The sequence below is a fragment of the Mytilus trossulus genome, chromosome 11, assembly GCF_036588685.1.
Source record: "Mytilus trossulus isolate FHL-02 chromosome 11, PNRI_Mtr1.1.1.hap1, whole genome shotgun sequence".
NCBI classification, from domain to species: Eukaryota; Metazoa; Mollusca; class Bivalvia; order Mytilida; family Mytilidae; genus Mytilus; species Mytilus trossulus.
Window position 1 is genome coordinate 3,413,276 of NC_086383.1, and position 26,413 is coordinate 3,439,688.

Consider the following 26,413-nt stretch of genomic DNA (forward strand, 5'->3'; position numbering starts at 1 on the left):
TTGGTATGATGATACTTTTAATATATACAACCATTGATATTGACATGATTGAGGACTGTTTTTGTCACTGATGGGTCATATGCACAATACATTTCATGCAAGCAAAAGTAGTAGACTTTTTCCTCCACTTATCTGTCTTTATAGTAAACTTGGATATAATAGAAAGTTTCAAAGCTGGAAAATTTTGAAAGATTGTGTTAAATTTTGATTTAGTTGAGATCCTTATACATATAGGTATACTTTTGACAATATCCCAGTATTCCAGGATACATGGGTTGTTCTAACCATATGTCCATTATCAAAGGCATTAATCATCAAATAAAAAAGGGGTTCATTTGAAACTCTGGACCCCCCTCCCCCTCTGGATCTGACACTTCATGCTTTTTAACATTTTATTTTAACAGGAGTGGTCCAATATCCCGGACCTCTAGAAGACAGTCCACACCATCTATTACCTTCAACAATACTCCCCCAAACATATTTCCTGTAACGGATGAGATTAAAACAGAAAAAAGACCGAGAATTACTCCTAATGCAGGACCATTGGTAAGGCTATGTTTATTATTACCTCCCATTAAGTTATTGTTTTTGTTTATGTTTATTGTTATATATAATTATCTTCTATAATGGTTTTTTTTTTCTTTTTGTAGAAATCAAAATAATAACTTCTTATATTTTGTTAACTCTGCATCTGAGAACACCTGTCACACTGTAGTAAAATATAATGAATAAATTATATTTGCATTATAAAAATTATTTTAAAAGAATAGGTTGTAAGGGGATATATTTACAACCTTAATTTAGATATTTTGTTTTCTATAAATCTTTAAAAGTACATCCTGCTTGGCCTATTCTGTTACATGGATAGGACACATAGTGATACACCTGTTTAGATGTCTTTCGATAGCTATAGATTAAAGAACAATTACTTTAACCAGTAAAAACACCTTCCATTTGTTGTTTCATGTTAGATTCATATTGTCAGCACAATTATCATCACAAGTCATGTTTCATTTTAATCAAATAGGAGACATTATTAAAGGGATTTCATTTGAGTCTTATATCTGAGAAGGAATGACATGTAGGTAACAATGAGTGATCCCTATAAACCCCTTCAACTGACAGATATATTATTAATCTGATATCCAATTGTGCACATGTCAGTCAATAATTCCAAATCACTCTAAAAAAAATAATCTTTTTTGTCTGGTCACATTTGTTTTTTTCGTGTCTTTCTGTCTATCAACCTTAAATGTTTAATCTGTAAGATAATCAGATAATTTTCAAATGTTTATTGTCAGTTGTCTCCCCTTAGTTTTAAAATGTTTAACTTAAGTTATCGCCCCTTGTATAAAATTTGGTTATCCTTGAGTAATAATACTGTGTAAGTAACAACAGGGAGTGTTCATACATATATTCCACTTTACCAATACTATAGCAAGGTTTAAATGTTATCTTTGTTTAGCAGACAGGGAGTGTTCATACATATATTCCACTTCACCAATACTATAGCAAGGTTTAAATGTTATCTTGGTTTAGCAGACAGGGAGTGTACATACATAGATTCCACTTAACCAATACTATAGCAAGGTTTAAATGTTATCTTGGTTTAGCAGACAGGGAGTGTACATACATAGATTCCACTTAACCAATACTATAGCAAGGTTTAAATGTTATCTTGGTTTAGCAGACAGGGAGTGTACATACATAGATTCCACTTAACCAATACTATAGCAAGGTTTAAATGTTATCTTGGTTTAGCAGACAGGGAGTGTTCATACATATATTCCACTTTACCAATACTATAGCAAGGTTTAAATGTTATCTTTGTTTAGCAGACAATCTATGGGGAGGAAGCTGTACCAAAGGTAGTCTAATTAGAGAGTTGCTCATATAAAAAGTTATTTTTGAGTTCATTTTAATAACTGATCCATTTGAACAATTGCTGTTATTAATTAATTTAATAATTTAAGTTATAACCTTTTTAAGAAAAAGAATTTAAAAGTTTTTTTAACTAATTATAGTATTTTGGGATATTTGGGAAGGGAATGGAATCAATTTCATTGATTTTTTAGAAAATTTTGTCCTAGAGTTAAGTTAAGAGTTTGGGCAAAGTCATAAAAGCATCACTGAAAAGTTAGTGGGATACCCACATAGGAATCAATGACATAAACCATTTCCAGAATTAATACTATTCTCAAAGTCAGGAAATAATTTTACAAAGGAGGTATAATTGAGCAGGGACAATTATTGGAGTAATGGATTATCTTAAATCAAATAATAGCCTGCATTTATACACTGATAAATTAATGATGAGCTAAAAAACATAAGCATTTGAAATTTGTTTTGCTTAGTATGCTAATGCTTATATTAAATCATTATAAAAATTGTAAATTAAAAACGTGTCTCCTAACTCATAAAATCATAAAATAATAACTCTTTGCAGTTTATGCTGACCTTATTGCTTTTATTTGACTGTGTTTTGCTTTGTTATTTTTGAGTAAACAAAACACTATATATTGGACTACTTTGATATCTAAATTTTGTATCTATAAAAAGAAAATGTGGTATGATTGGCAATGAGACAACTCTCAACAAGAGACCAAATGCCACTCTGAAATCACTTACAGGATGTATTCTTCTGACTTTCGTTCTTATTGAAATCTTTTTCTAGAACTATTTCCAAAATATGTGATAAAAGTGGAAAATATCAATAAATTTTAAAAATATGAATTTCGAACAGATATACTTCTGTTGCCTTTATTTTGCACCCTTCAATGCAGAGGATGAAATAAAAAGGCTTATAAAAATAAAAAATATATAATTATAAACCTTTTTGCACCCTTCAGAATGGCATTGCAGAGGAAGCCATACAAAGGCTTATAACTAAAAATGGAGAAGGTGATCCTCAAAATAAATCAGCAGCAATTGCTAGAGAATACATGAACGTTTTATTGGATAGATTAAAGAAGAGGGCAAAAACTGTTTTGTATGACCCAGATTTATTGTCTGATGTGGCTAAGAAGTATATCACACGTTTGGGTATTAGGTGATGGAGGGAAAAAAGAATTCATTGGGTTATAGAGGTCAAAATCTAGTCCTCTAGTCACATGTTTGGTATTGGGTGTTGGGAAAAACTTAGAAATCATTGGGTTATAGAGGTCAAAATCAAGGTTGCTAGCCACATTTTTGGTAATGGGTGATAGGTAAACATCAAATTCATTGGTTTATAATGGTCAAAATTAAGTTCAGTAGTACATTTGTATTGCTATATGATGAACAACAACCTTTTTTTAGGGATAGCACATCATAATACAGAGACCAAATCAATAAAAAGAAATTGACTAGCAAATGTTCTGGATGAAAAATAAGGTTCAACTTGTAAAATCAACTAATTTTAATGCTAAAAACCTTAAAGTTTAAAGTGAATTTATAATTCAAGAAAGGTAAAAATTTTAAATATGAATAACTAATTCCTAATTTATGAATTTTTGCCCCTCTTTTAGAAGGTTGAATATGGAAAATTAGTTCACTCGATTTGAGTCAAAGGATTGAATATACACATTTGGAGAAGGGTTATTTATATTATATTATTATTATGATAATTGTATAAAGGTGAGAGCTACACTGGTGGATTCTATACATTGTAAATGAGTGCTACATAGCATTTTAAGTAGTGATCTGGTAGCTTGTATATAATTACCATTAAATGAGATTTACTCTCAAGTTAAATTTGGTTGATTTGATAAATTTATAAACATGAATTTGATGAATGCCTTTAATTTCATTTGTGTTCGAATGTTGTACAATCATAAGGACGTATTTATAAAAAAGAGAAAATTTACAATCCTTCTTACATCTACACAGAAAAGTTTTGATACTCACCAAAAGTTGACATTAAAATGTACATTATCTCCTTTGATCGCAATGTAAACAAATAAAAAATATATCACATTTAAATTTCGAAAAGCTTTTTGGTTTATCGAGACATTATATTTTCAAAATGTAAAATAATAACATTAAAAAATAAAATACAGGTAAAAGTGATTGTTGTTTTGCTGTAATTTATTCATTTTTTTATCCATTGTAAATAAGAACATTGATTGTGGTTTGACTGTAACTTATTCATTTGTTTTATCCATTGTAGATAAGAACATTGATTGTGGTTTTACGGTAACTTATGCATTTTTTTATATTGTAGATAAGAGGAATTAAAGTGAAAACTGAGTCATGACACAGGCTTATCCGTAGGATGTAAACAATTAGAAACTACCCATAATGCACTTTATTGCTATTTGTCAACAACTACTTATATTGCGTTCCTTTAAAAATTCGGTGTCAGAAGAGGGAACATGTTTGAACAATGTTCTACTCCACAAGACAACAGTGATTGTTATATGACATCAATAGTTAAAGTGTCGCGAAATCTTGCAGAGATGTGCGAAGATTCTTAAATAGCCGTGAGGTCTATAACAAAAGCTAACTGCTTATGTAACCACTTGAACATATGGATCTTAGAAAAGGTTTCTTTTAATTTTACATTTAAACACACATATTCTAGAAATTGATAATGTTTTATCAAACATTTAAACACACAGATCTTAGAAATGGAAGGTGTAATCAACATTTGAACACATAGATCATAGAAAACGGATTAAAATGTTAATTGAACATTTAAACACATGGATCTAAGAAACGGATTATGTGAATTGAACATTTAAACACATAGATCTCAGAAAAGGAATATGCTTAGTTAACATTCTTATCTTAGAAATGGATTGTTATTGAACACTTAAACAGATGGATATTAGAAACAGATTAAAATGTTAATTGAACAATTAAACACATAGACCTTAGAAACAGATTATGATAATTGAACATTGAAATAAATGGATCTAAGAAATGGATTCAAATATGGATCTTAGAAACGGATTATAATGATTGAACATTCAAACACATGGATCTAAGAAACAGAGTGGGATAATTGAACATTGAAATACATGGATCTAAGAAACGGATTCAAATATGGATCTTGAAAATGGATTTTTATATTAAAATTTGAATAGTGTAAAGGATTATGTTTAGGGAACTTTTAGTGCTATAATTCTAGTTTGTTAAGAACAACCACACCAACAACAAAACTCTGTTCTTGAATCATATGGCTGTCACATGACTGTCACATGACAATATCTTAACAATGTGGTAATTATTTAGAACATTGTGTTTATTATAAGGATTTTATTTAAGTGATTGGTGACAGGAGCTTGTTAGAGATAATGCAATATGTGGTCATATAAAATCATGCATCTATTAAAAACGAGAAAATTAGCAATGGGTTTTATAACAAATTTGTAATTTTGTGTGTATAATTATTTATTTATTGACTTTTATAAAGAGCATTTAAAATTATTTAATATCAAGTTTTTATTGATATATAAGGTTAACTGAACACATGTGTTAATATGAGCGAACATTTGACATGTGTTGATATGGGTGAAAATTTGACATGTGTTAAAATGGGTGAAAATTTGACATGTGTTAACATGGTTGGAAATTTGACATGTGTTAACATGGGTGGAAATTGACATGTGTTAATATGGTTGGAAATTTTACCTGTGTTAAAAAGGGTGGAAATTGTACACCGATTTTATGTTTTAATATGGGTGGAAATTTGACAACATGTGTTAATATAGGTGAAAATTTGACAATGTGAGCATATGTATATATTGTAATGAATGAAGTCAGGAATCCTGGAGTAAGAATCATATGATTAACATAATGTATATCTGTAAGACTTGCCAATCAGTGCCATTATATGTATAATGTGTAGGGACTGTGATTGTTTAATGCTGTGATATTTTCCTGAATTTTATTGAACAATATTTATACTGCTGATTTTAGTTTTTTTTCTACAAAAATATATGGTTAACATGGTAGCCAAAAATGCTGGAAAATTCATTGATCAAAATACACATAGATGAAATTTACAGTGTGTTTTTTTACTCTGCCAATAACCAATAGATTGCTATCACCTAAAACAAATGGATTAGAAACTTAACAGTCCATCTGAAATTTCCTCGAGGCAGTTTTAAAGCTTTAGGAAATAGCCTGGTCAGAAGTGAAATAAGTAAGATACCAAACTCCCAGGAAAATTCAAAATGGCAAGCCCCTTATCAAATAGAAAAATCGAAAGTTCAAACACATCTTACGAATGGATAACAACTATTATACTACTGACTTGTTACAGGCATTTTCCCACGTAGAAAATTGTGCATTAAATTAAATATAGCCAACAGAAGTATACCACTGTCTGTAGCTCATCAATTGACCAAGAAAAACACAAATCCGGGCTACAATCCAAAACCAAGGGAAACACATCAAACCAGGTTTTATAGCTAGACAAACCTCTCACTTGTATGACAGTCACATACAACTTGATTATATTGACAACAATGTACGAATAAAACAAAACGAAAATGTCTAAAAAAAAGGATACAGAAGTCAACAACGTGTTATAATCTTAATCACAGAAATAACAAATATGTCAACAAACAAAAACAAAATGCCATATAGACAAAGCACTTAAGCAAAAATGAAAGACAAGAATACATAAAAGAGGGACGAAAGATACCAAAGGGACAGTCAAACTCGTAAATCTAAAACAAACTGACAACGCCATGGCTAAAAATGAAAAAGACAAACAGAAAAACAATAGTAAACATGACACAACATAGAAAACTAAAGAATAAACAACACGAACCCCACCAAAAACTAGGGGTGATCTCAGGTGCTCCGGAAGGGTAAGCAGATCCTGCTCCACATGCATAAAATGACCACAGTACAACAACACTTTAATGGGATTCATAAGTACTGAGCCACACCAAAAGGATATTACCAAAAATGGACAACAGTAAAGAATAACTATTAACAAAGACAATTCAACACTATAACATGTTATATTTAAGATTGTAAACAACGTCCGTACCTAGTATCTATCCTTCTATATCCTTGTTCGTCATTTATGAAGTTTATACCCAATATTTATCAACATGTCACCTGGTCACTGATATATCAGATTAACTTTTTTTAAAAGATGTTTTCTGACATAACCCTGGTTCTGTCGTTCAGCAACGTTTTGCTCAGACACTGGTGACGTTTTATTAAGTGTGAGTAGTTCCTACATACCGTATGAGTTGAGAAATGTATACCCAAATGCGGTCGAATTTGGAAATTTATTACTACAAAGGTGAGGGGATATCAGTGATAAAATATTCGAAATCATCTTGTTTGTCATAGATTCTGGTTCTGAGATGAACGCTTATGTCAAATTAGAGGTATGAGTCTAGCAATGTACTGTGTTTGTTGTTTCATTAATTTCTAGTTCTGGAACCCAATCAGAAAAGTTTGAATTGTTTATTGGAAATAAGACTGAGTGTAAATATCCTTAATTTTGGATAAGTTAATACAGGTAGATTATGCTGTAATCTACATATCTGTTCTATCACATTTAAACTTCACCAAGGTATATGCACTAAGATATGTTAGAGTATCATCAGCCTAGTAGTCAGCACTTCGGTGTTGACATGAATATCAATTACACGGTCATTTTAATAAGTGTCCTGTTGACAGACGGCTTTTTTTCCTTATCCTTCGATAGACTCCCTTAGCCCTATTTGGCACAACATTTTTGAATTTTGGGTCCTGAATGCTCTTTAACATTGTACTTGTTTTGCCTTGAACCTATTTTGATCTAAGCGTCACTGATGAGTCTTATGGTATACCGTTGTACGTCTGGCCGTCAATTTGTCCGCTCACGTGTTGTACATGAGACAGATAATGCTTTGATTAAGTATCATGAAAGTAAATAGAGTACTTGACCTGATAGACAATATAACTGTGCCGCACAACATGACCTGATAGACAATATTACTATGACACACAACATGACCTGATAGACAATATTACTATGCCACACAACATGACATAAGAGACAATATTTCTATGCCACACAACATGACATAAGAGACAATATTTCTATGCCACACAACATGACAGGAAGACAATATTACTATGCCACACAACATAACCTGATAGACAATATTACTATGCCACACAACATGACTGATACAATATTACTATGCCACACAATATGACCTGATAGACAATATTATTATGTCACACACCATGACCTGAGAGACAATATTTTTATGCCACACAACATGACCTGATAGACAATATTACTATGCCACACAACATGACATAAGAGACAATATTTCTATGCCACACAACATGACATAAGAGACAATATTACTATATATATGCCACACAACATGACCTGATAGACAATATTACTATGCCACACAACATCGCCTGATATACAATATTACTATGCCACACAACATGACCTGATAGACAATTTTACTATGCCGCACAACATGACATGATAGACAATATTGCTGTGCCACACAACATGCCCTGAGAGACAATTTTATTATGCCACGCAATATGGCAAAGAAGACATTGAAACTAGCGCAATCGATTATAAATTTTCAAAATTATCTTTCATTCCTGAATATTGATTTGGACATTTATGAGACTTTCTTCGCCTTTTGTTTAGTACAGTCTGTATTTTTTCTCTTAAACCTTTTATCATTTGAATGAATGGCGAATAATATTTTGAAAATTAGAACCCGTAAACCACTAGAATGGAACATCTTTTGTTATTCAGCTTGTAGCTAAAATAAATCCGACCTAGCTATCCATCGGGGAAATAATCAATTTTGATGAAATGGAATATAATCGCTTTCCAACTGTATTTTATTCTATTCTTGTTTAAATACATTTGACATATAAACTATATCTATCAATGACTATATTGTTTTACCCTTGTCAAGTTATCTTCACTGGATAAAGAGAGTGAATATAACGCATTGTCAAATATTGTCATCACACAACAAACCCTGCAGCTAACTGTTGGCACGTTCTCATCACTGGATAAAGAGAGTTAATATAACGCAATGTCAAATATTGCCATCACACAACAAATCAATTCAAATTTTGGAAAAGTTAAGTACTGAGTACATATATCATTTGCCATTCATTCGAGATCTGTAATAAATGGTCTCATACTCCTTGCAGTTAACTGTTGTCCCATTTGCATGTCAGTTTTAAACAATTCTACTTCTGAATAAATCTAATCAATTTCACACACGAGTACTTTAGTAGCACCAACATTAAAGGTTAGTAGAAATCTGTTACTGTTTGGCTGGAACCGTATTACCCATGGAGAAGCCGTGATGGTATTGTCTAACTCCGATATGGGAATAATTCGTACCAGTTGTCCAGTAGATGTCAACTGATGTATGTTTCTGGAACCATGTCCAGTGATATAAATGTTCCCGTCACTATCAACGTCCTGGCAATACGGGTTTTGTAAACTAGTATTACTATACGTAAAGCCTTTCCCATGATCGCTCTCTCTTTTAATAGAATGTGCGCTATCCCAGTAGATGTACTCATTTTTCGTGAAACAATAAACATACCTTGTGTCTGCTGTTGTCTGTTGGCTTTTAACTAATGTACCATTGTCAGCATTTATCCAAGATATTTTACTACTATAAGCAGTAACAAATTCATTTTCACAGAATGAAATACCCCACAAAGGATTGCTGATATTTAACGTCTTTAAGATAGTTAGCGGTTTAACGTTAATTAGCACTATCTTCTGTTCATATGAAGACACGGCGACTGTTTGATCATTCACTTTGGCTATATCTGTTAAACAGTGTGGAATATGTAGCTGTTCTTGTTGCTGTCCATTTGTGTCGTAGTAAACGATCTTTTTTTGAGAATAATGTGTCAGAATGATATCATTATTGAAGAATATCCCACTTACAGCATGTATTGTCACATCAATTGTTAACGCGACTCTGATTTTTCCAGTAGAGCATGGAGAAGACCGATGCTCATCAAATATCAAACTGCCGAGAGAACTAATTTCTGTAATGATATCTTTCTGTTCAAATTTTACGGATATAGTCCTTGTTTCACGTAGAAGTTTAGAAATGTCATTTTCAGTTTGAGGAAGGTTGTTTAGAATTTCGTCCATCTTGACCAGACATTGTATTTCTGATCCTTGAGATATACAAGCTTCGAATAAACTCTTCCAATTATCAACTATATTCTTTAGGCTGGACAAATCTGTTGTTTCGTCATCAAGCTTAATTAATTTTTCTTTCCTTCTACTGTTGGCCTTGTCTCGAAGTTTTTGTTCAAGTTCATTCAAATGTTTACAAACTTTTTCTCGTAAAGTTGTGATTTCTTGTAGAACTGTTTCTATGCCATTTTCAAAGTTTTCTTTATTAGTTTTTTGGTTTTGAAGAACTTTACCTAATGTGTTACTTGTTTCTGTCAATTTTGTCATCAGGTTTTTAGCTATATCGGATTCTTTTATCCCAGCCACCGCTTTATCGATAGTGACAACATGTTCACATTCTCTGTGATGGACCGTGGCGCAAAGTGTACAACAAGGCTTTGAATGGTCCTGACAGTATACTTCTATTGTCTTGTCGGGATGTTCTTTACATGTGACATGCGCATGTAGACTGGAATTTGAAGTTTCTGCATTAATATCGTTGATTGGTATTATCTTATGACTCTTCGTCATTTTGAATATTCTATGGGCCTTTCTGCACGTTTCACAGTATGCCTCTTGACAAACAGTACAGAAGGACATAGCTTTCTGTCTGTCCTGTTCACAAGTATCACACAGCTTACCGGGTTTCTGTAATTCCCTTTTATCTATAAGTGATACGATAAAATAGTTTCCGGGTAAACTATTTGCCCAAGTGCCAGGCTTATCATCATCTATTGGCACAAGTCGACGACATACGGGACATTTGAAACCATTCGGATTGTTTCCTGTCACAGTTGAACCAATATATGTATTAATACACGACTTACAAAACGTATGCAGACACGACAGATACTTAGGTTCTTTGAAGATCTCCAAACAAATTGTACAAGTTAGTAGATCATCAAAATCTTCTTTTAACTTTTCTCCTTTCGTCTCCGCCGACATCGCCATTTTGTTGTAACTTTTAACTTCCTGGTCCAAAGATAAGTTATAATTATGATCGGATATATATATATAGCTTGATTACCTTGACTTCTTTTAACACGTGACTATCATGTTTATGGTTAAGATTGTCCTCATATCTCCTGGTTTCTACGTTTAAATTACTATTAACATTCTAAAATTATGTCAATTTTAACTTAAAAAATCAAGCTTAATAAAAAGCGTGTATTAGGACAGAAATTAAGAGTATCAAAAAGGGTACCAACGGACCAATAAACGAGTGTGTTAAAACTTCCTTGTCCAAAGATCAGTTATGAATATAATCGGACATATACATAGCTTGCTTACCTTGACTTGTTTTAACACGTGACCATCATTATCATGGTACATATTGTACTGATATCTCCTGATATAGTTTCTACGTTTATATTACTATCAATTAATATTCTACATTATTTTGTAATATTGATTTTAACTCAAAAATCAAGGTTGATGAAATTTCTTCTTATCTTATCACAGAAGAACATTGTCATAAACGTTTGTTTTTTGAATACCTTAGATTAATTTATTTTCGAGGCTATCAATTATCGTAGATTTAGGAAAACTTACATTTTCGTGGATATTGTATTTTGTAGTTTATCAATTTCTTTAAACAAAAGCCTATAGAAAATTTATAGTGCGTTGAACATTTCTATTCGTGGTTCACCTGTACCCACAAAACCAACGACAATTGGGGTCCAACGAATAGTAGTGAATCCACAGATGTTCCAACTTAATTGACATGTGTAGATTGACTGATTGATTGGTCAATTCTATGTAACTATCGTCCAGTGACAATGGTTTTATGTAACTTTTGTCCAGTGACAATGGTTTTATGTAACTATCGTCCAGTAACAATGGTTTTATGTAACTATCGTCACGTGACAATGGTTTTATGTAACTATCGTCCAGTGACAATGGTTTTATGTAACTATCGTCCAGTGACAATGGTTTTATGTAACTATCGTCCAGTGACAATGGTTTTATGTAACTATCGTCCACTAACAATGGTTTTATGTAACTATCGTCCAGTGACAATGGTTTTATGTAACTATCGTCCAGTGACAATGGTTTTATGTAACTATCGTCCAGTGACAATGGTTTTATGTATCTATCGTCCAGTGACAATGGTTTTATGTAACTATCGTCCACTGACAATCGTTTTATGTAACTTTACGTCCAGTGACAATGGTTTTATGTAACTATCGTCCAGTGACAATGGTTCAATATAACTATCGTCTGGTGACAATGGTTTTATGTAACTATCGTCCGGTGACAATGGTTTTATGTAACTATCGTCCAGTGACAATGGTTTTATGTAACTATCGTCCAGTGACAATGGTTTTATGTAACTATCGTCCAGTGACAATGGTTTTATGTAACTATCGTCCAGTGACAATGGTTTTATGTAACTATCGTCCAGTGACAATGATTTTATGTAACTATCGTCCACTGACAATGGTTTTATGTAACTATCGTCCAGTGACAATGGTTTTATGTAACTATCGTCCACTGACAATGGTTTTATGTAACTATCGTCCAGTGACAATGGTTTTATGTAACTTTACGTCCGGTGACAATGGTTTTATGTAACTATCGTCCAGTGACAATGGTTTTATGTAACTATCGTCCAGTGACAATGGTTTTATGTAACTATCGTCCGGTGACAATGGTTTTATGTAACTATCGTCCAGTGACAATGGTTTTATGTAACTATCGTCTAGTGACAATGGTTTTATGTAACTATCGTCCGGTGACAATGGTTTTATGTAACTATCGTCCAGTGACAATGGTTTTATGTAACTATCGTCCGGTGACAATGGTTTTATGTAACTATCGTCCAGTGACAATGGTTTTATGTAACTGTCGTCTAGTTACAATGGTTTTATGTAACTATCGTCCAGTGACCATGGTTTTATGTAACTATCGTCCAGTGACAATGGTTTTATGTCACTATCGTCCAGTGACAATAGTTTTATGTAACTATCGTCCAGTGACAATGGTTTTATGTAACTATCGTCCAGTGACAATGGTTTTATGTAACTATCGTCCGGTGACAATGTTTTTTATGTAACTATCGTCCAGTGACAATTGGTTTTATGTTACTATCGCCCAGTGACAATGGTTTCATGTAACTATCGTCCAGTGACAATGGTTGTATGTAACTATCGTCCAGTGACAATGGTTTTATGTAACTATCGTCCAGTGACAATGGTTTTATGTAACTATCGTCCAGTGACAATGGTTTTATGTAACTATCGTCCAGTGACAATGGTTTTATGTAACTATCGTCCAGTGACAATGGTTTTATGTAACTATCGTCCAGTGACAATGATTTTATGTAACTATCGTCCACTGACAATGGTTTTATGTAACTATCGTCCAGTGACAATGGTTTTATGTAACTATCGTCCACTGACAATGGTTTTATGTAACTATCGTCCAGTGACAATGGTTTTATGTAACTTTACGTCCGGTGACAATGGTTTTATGTAACTATCGTCCAGTGACAATGGTTTTATGTAACTATCGTCCAGTGACAATGGTTTTATGTAACTATCGTCCGGTGACAATGGTTTTATGTAACTATCGTCCAGTGACAATGGTTTTATGTAACTATCGTCTAGTGACAATGGTTTTATGTAACTATCGTCCGGTGACAATGGTTTTATGTAACTATCGTCCAGTGACAATGGTTTTATGTAACTATCGTCCGGTGACAATGGTTTTATGTAACTATCGTCCAGTGACAATGGTTTTATGTAACTGTCGTCTAGTTACAATGGTTTTATGTAACTATCGTCCAGTGACCATGGTTTTATGTAACTATCGTCCAGTGACAATGGTTTTATGTCACTATCGTCCAGTGACAATAGTTTTATGTAACTATCGTCCAGTGACAATGGTTTTATGTAACTATCGTCCAGTGACAATGGTTTTATGTAACTATCGTCCAGTGACAATGGTTTTATGTAACTTTCGTCCAGTGACAATGGTTTTATGTAACTTTTGTCCAGTGACAATGGTTTTATGTAACTATCGTCCAGTGGCAATGGTTTAATGTAACTATCGTCCAGTGACAATGGTTTTATGTAACTATCGTCCCGTGACAATGGTTTTATGTAACTATCGTCCGGTGACAATGTTTTTTATGTAACTATCGTCCAGTGACAATTGGTTTTATGTTACTATCGCCCAGTGACAATGGTTTCATGTAACTATCGTCCAGTGACAATGGTTGTATGTAACTATCGTCCAGTGACAATGGTTTTATGTAACTATCGTCTAGTGACAATGGTTTTATGTAACTATCGTCTAGTGACAATGGTTTTATGTAACTATTGTCCAGTGACAATGGTTTTATGTAACTATCGTCCGGTGACAATGGTTTTATGTAACTATCGTCCGGTGACAATGTTTTTTTGTAACTATCGTCCAGTGACAATTGGTTTTATGTAACTATCGTCCAGTGACAATGGTTTTATGTAACTATCGTCCAGTGTCAATGGTTTTATGTAACTATCGTCCCGTGACAATGGTTTTATGTAACTATCGTCCGGTGACAATGTTTTTTTGTAACTATCGTCCAGTGACAATTGGTTTTATGTAACTATTGTCCAGTGACAATGGTTTTATGTAACAATCGTCCACTGACAATGGTTTTATGTAACTATCGTCCAGTGACAATGGTTTTATGTAACTATCGTCCACTGACAATGGTTTTATGTAACTATCGTCCAGTGACAATGGTTTTATGTAACTATCGTCCGGTGACAATGTTTTTTGTAACTATCGTCCAGTGACAATTGATTTATGTAACTATCGTCCAGTGACAATGGTTTTATGTAACTATCGTCCACTGACAATGGTTTTATGTAACTATCGTCCAGTGACAATGGTTTTATGTAACTATCGTCCAGTGACAATGGTTTTATGTAACTATCGTCCAGTGACAATGGTTTTATGTAACTATCGTCCAGTGACAATGGTTTTATGATACTATCGTCTAGTGACAATGGTTTTATGTAACTATCGTCTAGTGACAATGGTTTTATGTAACTATCGTCCAGTGACAATGGTTTTTTGTAACTATCGTCTGGTGACAATGGTTTTATGTAACTTTACGTCCAGTGACAAGTTTTTTTTTAGCTCACCTGGCCTCAAGGGCCAAGTGAGATTTTCCATCACTATCGTCCGGTGTTTGGCGTCCGTCCTCGTCCGGCGTCGTTAAATATTACAAAAATATTCTCCTCTGAAACTACTCAACCAAATTAAACCAAACTTGACCACAATCATCATTGTAAACAGCAATAATGTTCAGCAAAGTAAGATTTACAAATAATTCAACAGGACCAAAATGGTCAGTTGACCCCTTGAGGAGTTATTGCCCTTTATAGTCAAATTTTAACAATTTCATAAAATTTGTAAATTTTTACTCACATTTTCCACTGAAACTACTGGGCCAAGTTAATTATAGATAGAGATAATTTTAAGCAGCAAGAATGTTCAGTAAAGTAAGATGTACAAATACATCACCATCACCAAAACACAATTTTGTCATGAATCCATCCTCTTCCTTTGTTTAATATTTAATAAAGACAAAGGTGAGCGACACAGACTCAGCCTCTAGTTTTTTTGTAACTTTACGTCCAGTGACGATACTAATGTTTTTGCATTTTAAGGACAAATACTACAAGTAGTTAAAATGGTTAAGACAATATCTGCTTTTTTCGATTGGGGACTATTTTATATTTTATGTCGTTTTTCTCTATTCTTTAAATTTCAGCACTTCATTCTCTATTCTTTATGTTTTTAACCTATTTTTCTATTTATCTTTTTTTTTTTTGGGGGGGGGGGGGTAATTTTAGTTTACACGTAGATCAGTCTTCCATTAGAAGGTCAATAGAAGTCAATGAGTATGATGACAGCTATAAAGAGTATCGAAAGGGTACCTTCATGCTCATATCCGAGAGTTTTTAAGGGTTCTTTAGACAGATCGCTTGAGTGGTACTATCTCTCTACATGATTCATATAATTTAACGCTAAATTTCTGACCATACGCGACTACAAATTTATACATCATTCACGGCACAATTAAGGATATACTTTGAGATGGGTTTTTCTGCCGGTTAATCATTGGAATTTACTCAACTTTATCAATTGCGAGTTAATTCTCTTATTGTTGTATCTTGTAAAATAGAGCTGCTGCAAAAAGCAAACAATAATTTATAAAATCAATTGGATGTTGGATGTGAACCGATTTATAACATGTTTTATTAGTTGTGGACTTTGAACAAGCAGTGTATCAATCTGATGATATTTTTTTCAACAGATTTCTGAAGTTTGTGGTTGGATGTTTTAGTTAAATTAGTAAATGTAATTAACCTTTCAATTAAAAAATTTCTGGATTTGTCATTACACAGTTATCATGGTTATGGGTTGTTATGGTAATATTTATACACCGAATTATAACGTTGTGAAAGTTTTTCTTTAGCGCAGTGCACAAGATTCTATTCTCGATATTAAACTGACAAACCAATATCTTAAAAAGAAAAAAAAGACCAACAGACAAACAATAGAAGAAACAAACAACAAAGAAAACGTAAGCCACACGACATAGTTATTGTATCTGAAAAATAGGCCAAAATAAATGTTGAACCATGATCCAAGGGAAATGTTAATCACGTCGGACAAAACTTGTGCACTTTATAATTTATCGATAACCCAAATTTAGTTAACATAATAATATAGAGAATCTGATGTATAAATTTTGAAAAAGACCAAATCATTGAAATGATGCCATAGTCAGGGGACCCTGTCTGACAGAGATGTCTTGGAAGGATTCTGTGTATCATTATTGAAACGTTAGAACAAAAGAGAGGCTAACACTACCAAAGGGACATTGAAACTCGTCAGTCGAATGAATAAAGACAACAGTTGTAACGGTTTATTTCTTCCTCTGTGATATTTCATCCTGAGGATAATTTGTCCCGGTAATTTTTTTCCAGGCATGGTATTTTACAGGTTGATTTTTTCCAGAGGAGTGAAAATCTATCTGTGTTATGCGGATAGTATGTACCGGTATGTACCGGTATATATTTGCCGTACTATATTTCACAGATCCGTGTGAAAATGAGTCCCATTAACTACTATGTATGTTACTCACAGTCAATATATACCTGACTATAATTATAAAATGTTTCACAAAGGTAGATCAAATTTGCATAATTTATCAAAGGAGGTAATTATGAGGAATTTGTATTTTAAAGATGTTAATATAATATATTTCTGAATCTATTTTTGAATATAGTAAAAATTTTCCTTTATATAAAAAGATGACTTACAACTTGATTTAATAAGACAGATAACATTTCACAGGTAAAAACTATCCATGCGTTTGTTCCAATATATTGTTATGCTATGATTTATCTGATTTCCATAATCAACTACATCTCTGTCCCCAGACAAAACTATTTATAAAGTTTAAAATATCATCATAATTAAATTCTCCTATTACTGTTAACAGTAGTAATGCAACTATATTTCTACTTTACTTTTAAATGTATATTTGTACTGAGATCTGAAAAAAACTCACTTTTACATGTATTTCTCTAACCTTATTTAATCATGATATTATTTTCACAATTACGATCTTTGAAATTACTTCTGGTTTTTTTCCCTATGTTAAAATTTCATGATAATTTTCTTTTTAAAAATATGATATATATATTGACTTGAATATTTCAGGAAAATTTTTCAAGGATAATTTGTGAAATTATTACCTATTATAATACATTTTTTTTTAACAATTTCGCTTTATTTCAAATACACTATTATTATTTCATAGTATTTTTTAAGGATAAGTTTTTTCTAATAATTATTTAAAAGGGAACTACCCAGATAGAATTTCACGGCAAAGGAAAAAAAATCCCAGGGAAATATTTTCCTCCGGAAAAAAAATTAACAACAACTACTGTGACATTTTCTCCTCCGGATCAAATTTCACCCGGATATAATTTTGCTTTACACATACAGCTGTTCAAAAGTCGTAAATCGATTTAAAGAAAACAAATTCGGGTTACAAACTAAATCGGAGGGAAATACACCAATCATAAGAGGAACACAACGGAACAACACAAACACTGATGACTAAAATGTAACAGATTCACACGCCAACATAAATCTAAACGGAATATTTGATAACAAATGTCACATTCCTTATTTGGTACAGGACATTAAAATGAAACTGACAATGGCATTACAAAATACTAAAAACAACGAAAATTCCAACAAGAGCACACACGACACAATATGGAAAACTAAAGACTGCATCAGCAACACGAATCTCACCAAAAACGTGATGTTTGGTTCCTATGAATGGTAAGCCAATTCTGCCTCGTATATAACAACCTAGTGTCGGATCCAGGATTTCAGATTAGGGGGGCAATAAGTTTTGTTTTTTAAAACATTTTTTGAGGTAAAATATTATTGCAATATTCTTCTAATGGGGTGCAATGTAGGTATTTCGTACTATTGTTAGGTAAAATTAACAGGAAATTAAAATTTCAAGCATAGACCGCTCAAATCCACCCTGTCAACAATCTATAATCACCAGTGACTGACTAACGGATGCATGGACAGATGTAAAACAATATCTTCCGGTTCCGCGAAGAACTTTAGGTTATGATTGCAAGGTCTCCTACAAATTAGAAAAATCTACAACACTCCTAAACACCCTAACCTACGCAATAAGAGATTCATAGTATATAAAGCTACAGTTATAACGCTGCATCCCAAAAAACAGAATCTGAAGATCATCCGAACATTTTATTTTTATTGTGTGTTCCCATGCAAACCAATCACCAGCACTTATTGTAAAATTATCTATATAGCATTATCAGGTAACAAATATCTCAACTAATCCTTGAAAGACATGGTGCTGGTAGTTTTGACAAAAAGAAATGCAGAACCATGACAAAAAGAAATAACCCTTGCTTGCGTATCGTCAATGTGTTAAAGCCGATTGTACATGGTTTCAATAATGTGTAATGTTACTGGTTCTCTTAAGAATAACACTAGACCCGACAAACTTGGTTAAGACGATGGAACTGGGTAGAGTTGACATATAGACGGGCGGACCGACGGAAGCAAGATGAGACGACACAGATCACAACAACCCAACTGACCAATACTAGTATTAGATTTTGCAAACAAAAGTTTCTATTTTTCTCCATGATTTTGAATTGTCCGTTCATAATATATATGTTTTCACTTTTTTGATTTTTTGAGTTTGTGCCAGACTTTATCTATACTGTGTTCGCAACAAACCGCATAAAATAACAATGAAATGCATTAACGTAGTTATGTTTATTATCTAAGGATCCCATGCATGTAATAATGCGGTACATAATTTGGAAAATTTTCCATGTTACAAGTAAGAATTATATAAAAAGTAAAATCACAAAAATTCTGAACTAAATAAAGACACAGAGATGCAAATTATTAACTAACCTTTCGCTTGGAATAGTATTTTTACATTAAGAATTTCACCTGGACTGTTGCCATGAGGAAATTGTGAAAGTGAGTAAGGTCGTTAGGGATGCTTTGAAACTTTGATTATCAAGGAAATTTATTATAAAAACCGCAAATACAATGTAACAATTGTTTGTACTTTAACTGCTAAAAACGTATTTATTTTTAATTAAACGCAGCTCCGCGTTTGACACCTTTCATTTATAGAATATTTATAGAAATTAAATAAATCGTAGGTCAGCTGATTGATAATCATGTTGATTCTGTTAAACTAACTGTTTTATATAATTTCAATGTTAAAAAGATGGAATAGTCTCTTATCATACTTTAATAAGTTAGAAGACAACCAAAGCTCTGCAAGTTTTAGGGGGGGCACGCCCGCCACGCTCCCGCCTAATCCACCCCTGACCTATACGCTTTTTATGGTCAGTCTCAAACTATGAAACCACAGACAAGGACACAGAATATCCTGAGACTATACAATAAGGAATCCTAAAGGCTGAGAACAGGGATGATCTTACTTTTCTCGGAAGGGTTAGCAGATCCTACTCATTATACACAATGACACTACATATGTTTTTGTGGGCAGTCAGGAAATTGGGGACAAGGAAAAAGGGTATCTCAAATCGTCTATAAGGCATCTGTATATAACATATAAATAGTTTATCTCTTCTACCAACTGTTAAATGAAACGTCATAAACAGGTAACGCCGACGCCACCTCCAGGATAGTATCTCCATGTTTCACATTGAGTAAACTCAACGGTACCAATTTCTCTCCACCAGATGCACATTCAGACAATCAATCTCGCAACAGTGTTGCTCCAGATTAAAATAATACACGATCTAAATATCTATCGGGAAAATCAATTCTATAAAATAGAAATCTAGTCTCTATACCATAATATATATATATTTTTATTCTTGTTTAAAAACATTTGATATCAACACAAAATATAACTATCACTAACTATATTGTTTTAAGGTCAGACAAGATATAGCCAACTTCAAAACAGAGCTTTGAGTGAGGGAGATATATTCCTATATTTCAAATTCTATAATAGAAAATTACAACAAACAATATTACTATGTCAAACAAGAGAGACATTGAAGTTTGTTTAAATTTGGCCCAGTAGTTTGTAAAAGTTAACGACGACGGACGACGGCAGACGACGACGGACAACTGACGCCAAGTACTGAAAAAAGCTCATGATATAAAAACGAGAAACACTTATCAATATTTATCAAAGGTATCAGGATTATAATTAAGTACGCCAGACGCGCATTTCGTCTACACAAGCATGATAAGACTCATCAGTGACGCTCATATAAAAATATTTATAAAGCCAAACAAGTACAAAGACGAAAAGCATCGAGGATCCAACATTCTAAAAAGTTGTGTCAAATACAGCTTATGTAATCTATCCTTGGGAGAAGAAAATCCTTAGTTTTTCGAAAAATTCTAATTTTAAATACACACAAAATTATTCAGTGCATCAACAAATTACAACCACCGAACATCAGATTTCTGACTTAAGATAGGTTCAAACAATGTTTCCTTTTTTTGCTAGTATGGTTACTTTAAATGCGCACAAGTCGGATATCCTTCGGTTAAAGCGAAACGAAAGAGATAAAAATGGGTTCAACATAACGCGATATCAAAGATTGTAATCACAACAACAAATCTGCAAGATATGGACACATACTCCTTGCAGCAAACAATTGTTCTTATCGCTTCTACTTATTCTACTTCTGAATGAATCTAATCGATTTCACACACAAGGACTTTTGTATCACAACCATCAAATGTCAGTAGAAATCTGTTACTGTTTGGCTGGAAACGTATTACCCATGGTGCAGCTGTGATTGTATTATCTAATCTGATATGGGAATGATTCGTACAAGTTTCCCTGTAGATGTCAACTGATGTATGTTTCCGGAATTATATCCGGTTGTATAAATGTTCCCGTCGCTATCAACAGCCTGAAAATAAGGGCGTTGCAACAGACTATGATTGTACGTAAAACCTTTTCCATCACTGCTCTCTCTTTTTATAGAATTTCCGCTATCCCAGTATATGAATTCATTTTTCTTATAGCAATAAACATATCTTGTGTCTGTTGTTGTCTGTTGACTTCTAACTATTGTACCATTAACAACATTTAAAAACGATATTTTACTACTATGAGCAGTAACATATTCGTTATCATAGAACGAAATACCCCACACAGGATTGCTGATATTCAATGTATTTAAGATAGTCAGCGGTTTGACGTTGGTAACCACTATCTTCTCAGCATCTGAAGACACGGCAACTGTTTTATCGTTCACTTTTGTTATATCTGTCAAAGAGTGAGGGATATCTAACTGTGCTTGTTGTTGCCCTTTGTGGTCGTAATAAACGATCTTGTTTGGACTTCGATGGGTCAAAATAATATCATTATTAAAGAATATCCCACTTACACCATTTATTGTTACATCAATTGTGAAAGCTTTTCGGATTTTTCCTGTATGGAAATTTGTTATCTTCATTCCGGGAAAAGAACACGTAAAAGGGCGTTTCTGATAAAAATTCAAACTTCCGAGAGAGGTAATGCATGAAATCTATTTAATAATAATTTTATGTAACTATCGTCCAGTGACAATGGTTTTATGTAACTATCATCCAGTGACAATGGTTTTATGTAACTATCGTCCACTGACAATGGTTTTATGTAACTTTACGTCCGGTGACAATGGTCTCATGTAACTTTACGTCCGGTGACAATGGTTTTATGTAACTTTACGTCCGGTGACAATGGTTTTATGTAACTATCGTCCAGTAACCATGGTTTTATGTAACTATCGTCCAGTGACTATGGTTTTATGTAACTATCGTCCAGTGACAATGGTTTTATGTAACTATCGTCCACTGACAATGGTTTTATGTAACTATCGTCCACTGACAATGGTTGTATGTAACTATCGTCCAGTGACAATGATTTTATGTAACTATCGTTCAGTGACAATGGTTTTATGTAACTATCGTCAAGTGACAATGGTTTTATGTAACTATCGTCCAGTGACAATGGTTTTATGTAACTATCGTCTAGTGACAATGGTTTTATGTAACTATCGTCCAGTGACAATGGTTTTATGTAACTATCGTCCATTGACAATGGTTGTATGTAACTATCGTTCAGTGACAATGGTTTTATGTAACTATCGTCCAGTGACAATGGTTTTATGTAACTATCGTCCAGTGACAATGGTTTTATGTAGCTATCGTTCAGTGACAATGGTTTTATGTAACTATCGTCCAGTGACAATGGTTTTATGTAACTATCGTCTAGTGACAATGGTTTTATGTGACTATCGTCCAGTAACAATGGTTTTATGTAACTATCGTCCAGTGATAATGCTTTTATGTTACTATCGTCCAGTGACAATGGTTTTATGTAACTATCGTCCACCGACAATGGTTTTATGTAACTATCGTCCAGTGACAATGGTTTTATGTAACTTTACGTCCAGTGACAATGGTTGTATGTAACTATCGTCCAGTGACAATGGTTTTATGTAACTATCGTCCAGTGACAATGGTTTTATGTAACTATCGTCCAGTGACAATGGTTTTATGTAACTATCGTCCACTGACAATAGTTTTATGTAACTATCGTCCAGTGACAATGGTTTTATGTAACTATCGTCCACTGACAATGGTTTTATGTAACTATCGTCCAGTGATAATAGTTTTATGTAACTTAACGTCCAGTGACAATGGTTTTATGTGACTATCGTCCAGGAACAATGGTTTTATGTAACTATCGTCCAGTGATAATGCTTTAATGTAACTATCGTCCACTGACAATGGTTTTATGTAACTATCGTCCAGTGACAATGGTTTTATGTAACTTTACGTCCAGTGACAATGGTTGTATGTAACTATCGTCCAGTGACAATGGTTTTATGTAACTTTACGTCCAGTGACAATGGTTTTATGTAACTATCGTCCATTGACAATGGTTTTATGTAACTATCGTCCAGTGACAATAGTTTTATGTAACTATCGTCCACTGACAATGGTTGTATGTAACTATCGTCCAGTGACAATGGTTTTATGTAACTAACTTCCAGTGACAATGGTTTTATGTAACTATCGTCCACTGCCAATGGTTGTATGTAACTATCGTCCAGTGACAATGGTTTTATTTAACTATCGTCCAGTGACAATGGTTTTATGTAACTATCGTCCACTGACAATGGTTTTATGTAACTATCGTCCACTGACGATGGTTTTATGTTACTATCGTCCAGTGTCAATGGTTTTATGTAACTATCGTCCAGTAACAATGGTTTTATGTAACTATCGTCCAGTGACAATGGTTTTATGTAACTATCGTCCACTGACAATGGTTTTATATAACTATCGTCCAGTGACAATGGTTTTGTGGAACTATCGTCCAGTAACCATGGTTTTATGTGACTATCGTCCAGTGACAATGGTTTTATATAACAATCGTCCAGTGACAATGGTTTTATGTAACTATCGTCCAGTGACAATGGTTTTATGTAACTATCGTCCAGTGACAATGGTTTTATGTAACTATCGTCCAGTGACATTGGTTTTATGTAACTATCGTTCAGTGACAATGGTTTTATGTAACTATCGTCCAGTGACAATGGTTTTATGTAACTATCGTCCAGTGACAATGGTTTTATGTGACTATCGTCCAGTGACAATGGTTTTATATAACTATCGTCCAGTGACAATGGTTTTATGTAACTTTACGTCCAGTGACAATGGTTGTATGTGACTATCGTCCAGTGACAATGGTTTTATATAACTATCGTCCAGTGACAATGGTTTTATATAACTATCGTCCAGTGACAATGGTTTTATGTGACTATCGTCCAGTGACAATGGTTATATGTAACTATCGTCCGGTGACAATGGTTTTATATAACTATCGTCCAGTGACAATGGTTTTATGTGACTATCGTCCAGTGACAATGGTTTTATATAACTATCGTCCAGTGACAATGGTTTTATGTAACTTTACGTCCAGTGACAATGGTTGTATGTGACTATCGTCCAGTGACAATGGTTGTATGTGACTATCGTCCAGTGACAATGGTTTTATATAACTATCGTCCAGTGACAATGGTTTTATGTAACTTTACGTCCAGTGACAATAGTTTTATGTGACTATCGTCCAGTGACAATGGTTTTATATAACTATCGTCCAGTGACAATGGTTTTATGTAACTTTACGTCCAGTGACAATGGTTGTATGTAACTATCGTCCAGTGACAATGGTTGTATGTGACTATCGTCCAGTGACAATGGTTTTATGTAACTATCGTCCAGTGACAATGGTTTTATGTAACTATCGTCCAGTGACAATGGTTTTATGTTACTATCGTCCAGTGACAATGGTTTTATGTAACTATCGTCCAGTGACAATGGTTTTATGTAACTATCGTCCAGTGACAATAGTTTTATGTAACTATCGTCCACTGACAATGGTTTTATGTAACTGTCGTCCACTGACAATGGTTGTATGTAACTATTGTCCAGTGACAACAGTTTTATGTAACTATCGTCCAGTGACAATGGTTTCATGTAACTATCGTCCACTGAAAATGGTTTTATGTAACTGTCGTCCAGTGACAATGGTTTTATGTAACTATCGTCCACTGAAAATGGTTTTATGTAACTGTCGTCCACTGACAATGGTTTTATGTAACTATCGTCCAGTGACAATGGTTTTATGTAACTATCGTCCAGTGACAATGGTTTTATGTAACTATCGTCCACTGAAAATGGTTTTATGTAATTGTCGTCCAGTGACAATGGTTTTATGCAACTCTCCTCTAGTGACAATGGTTTTATGCAACTCTCGTCCAGCGACAATTGTTTTATGTACATATCTTCCAGTGAAAAAGGTTTTATGTAACTATCTTTCACTGACAATTGTTTTATGTTCATTTGTAACTATCGTCAAGTGACAATGGTTGTATGTAACTATCGTCCAGTGACAATGGGTTTTTGTAACTCTCGTCCAGTGACAATGGTTTTATGTAAATATCGTCCAGTGACAATGGTTTTATGTAACTATCTTTCACTGACAATGGTTTTATGTAAATATCTTCCACTGACAAAGGTTTTATGTAACTATCTTTCACTGACAATGGTTTTATGTACATTTGTAACTATCGTCCACTGACAATGGTTTTATGTAACTATCGTCCAGTGACAATGGGTTTTTGTAACTATCGTCCAGTGACAATGGTTTTATGTAACTATCGTCCACTGACAATGGTTTTATGTAACTATCGTCCAGTGACAATGGTTTTATGTAACTTTACGTCCAGTGGAAATGGTTTTATGTAACTATCGTCCAGTGACAATGGTTTTATGTAACTATCGTCCAGTGACAATGGTTTTATGTAACTTTACGTCCAGTGACAATGGTTTTATGTAACTATCGTCCAGTGACAATTGTTTTATGTAACTATCGTCCAGTAACAATGGTTTTATGTAACTATCGTCCAGTGACAATGGTTTTATGTAACTATCGTCCACTGACAATGGTTTTATGTTACTATCGTCAAGTGACAATGGTTTTATGTAACTATCGTCCAGTGACAATGGGTTTATGTAACTATCGTCCAGTGACAATGGTTTTATGTAACTATCGTCCATTGACAATGGTTTTATGTAACTATCGTCCAGTGACAATGGTTTTATGTTACTATCGTCAAGTGACAATGGTTTTATGTA

General features: G+C 33.5%; 2 protein-coding genes across 2 annotated transcripts in view; one reads left to right on the forward strand and one right to left on the reverse strand.

Moving 5' to 3' along the window:
• LOC134690650 (uncharacterized) overlaps positions 1–26,413 on the forward strand; it is a 147,171-nt gene that overhangs the window by 113,407 nt on the left and 7,351 nt on the right. Inside the window, exons 30-31 of the mRNA XM_063550642.1 lie at positions 405–546; positions 1,836–1,868. Coding sequence (XP_063406712.1) covers positions 405–546; positions 1,836–1,868 — 175 coding nt within the window. The remainder of the gene's footprint in view (positions 1–404; positions 547–1,835; positions 1,869–26,413) is intronic.
• Positions 9,194–11,096, reverse strand: LOC134691478 (transcription intermediary factor 1-alpha-like). The gene has a single exon (XM_063552023.1). It carries the CDS (start codon positions 11,084–11,086, stop codon positions 9,194–9,196), a length of 1,893 nt encoding a protein of 630 aa, XP_063408093.1. The 5' UTR covers positions 11,087–11,096.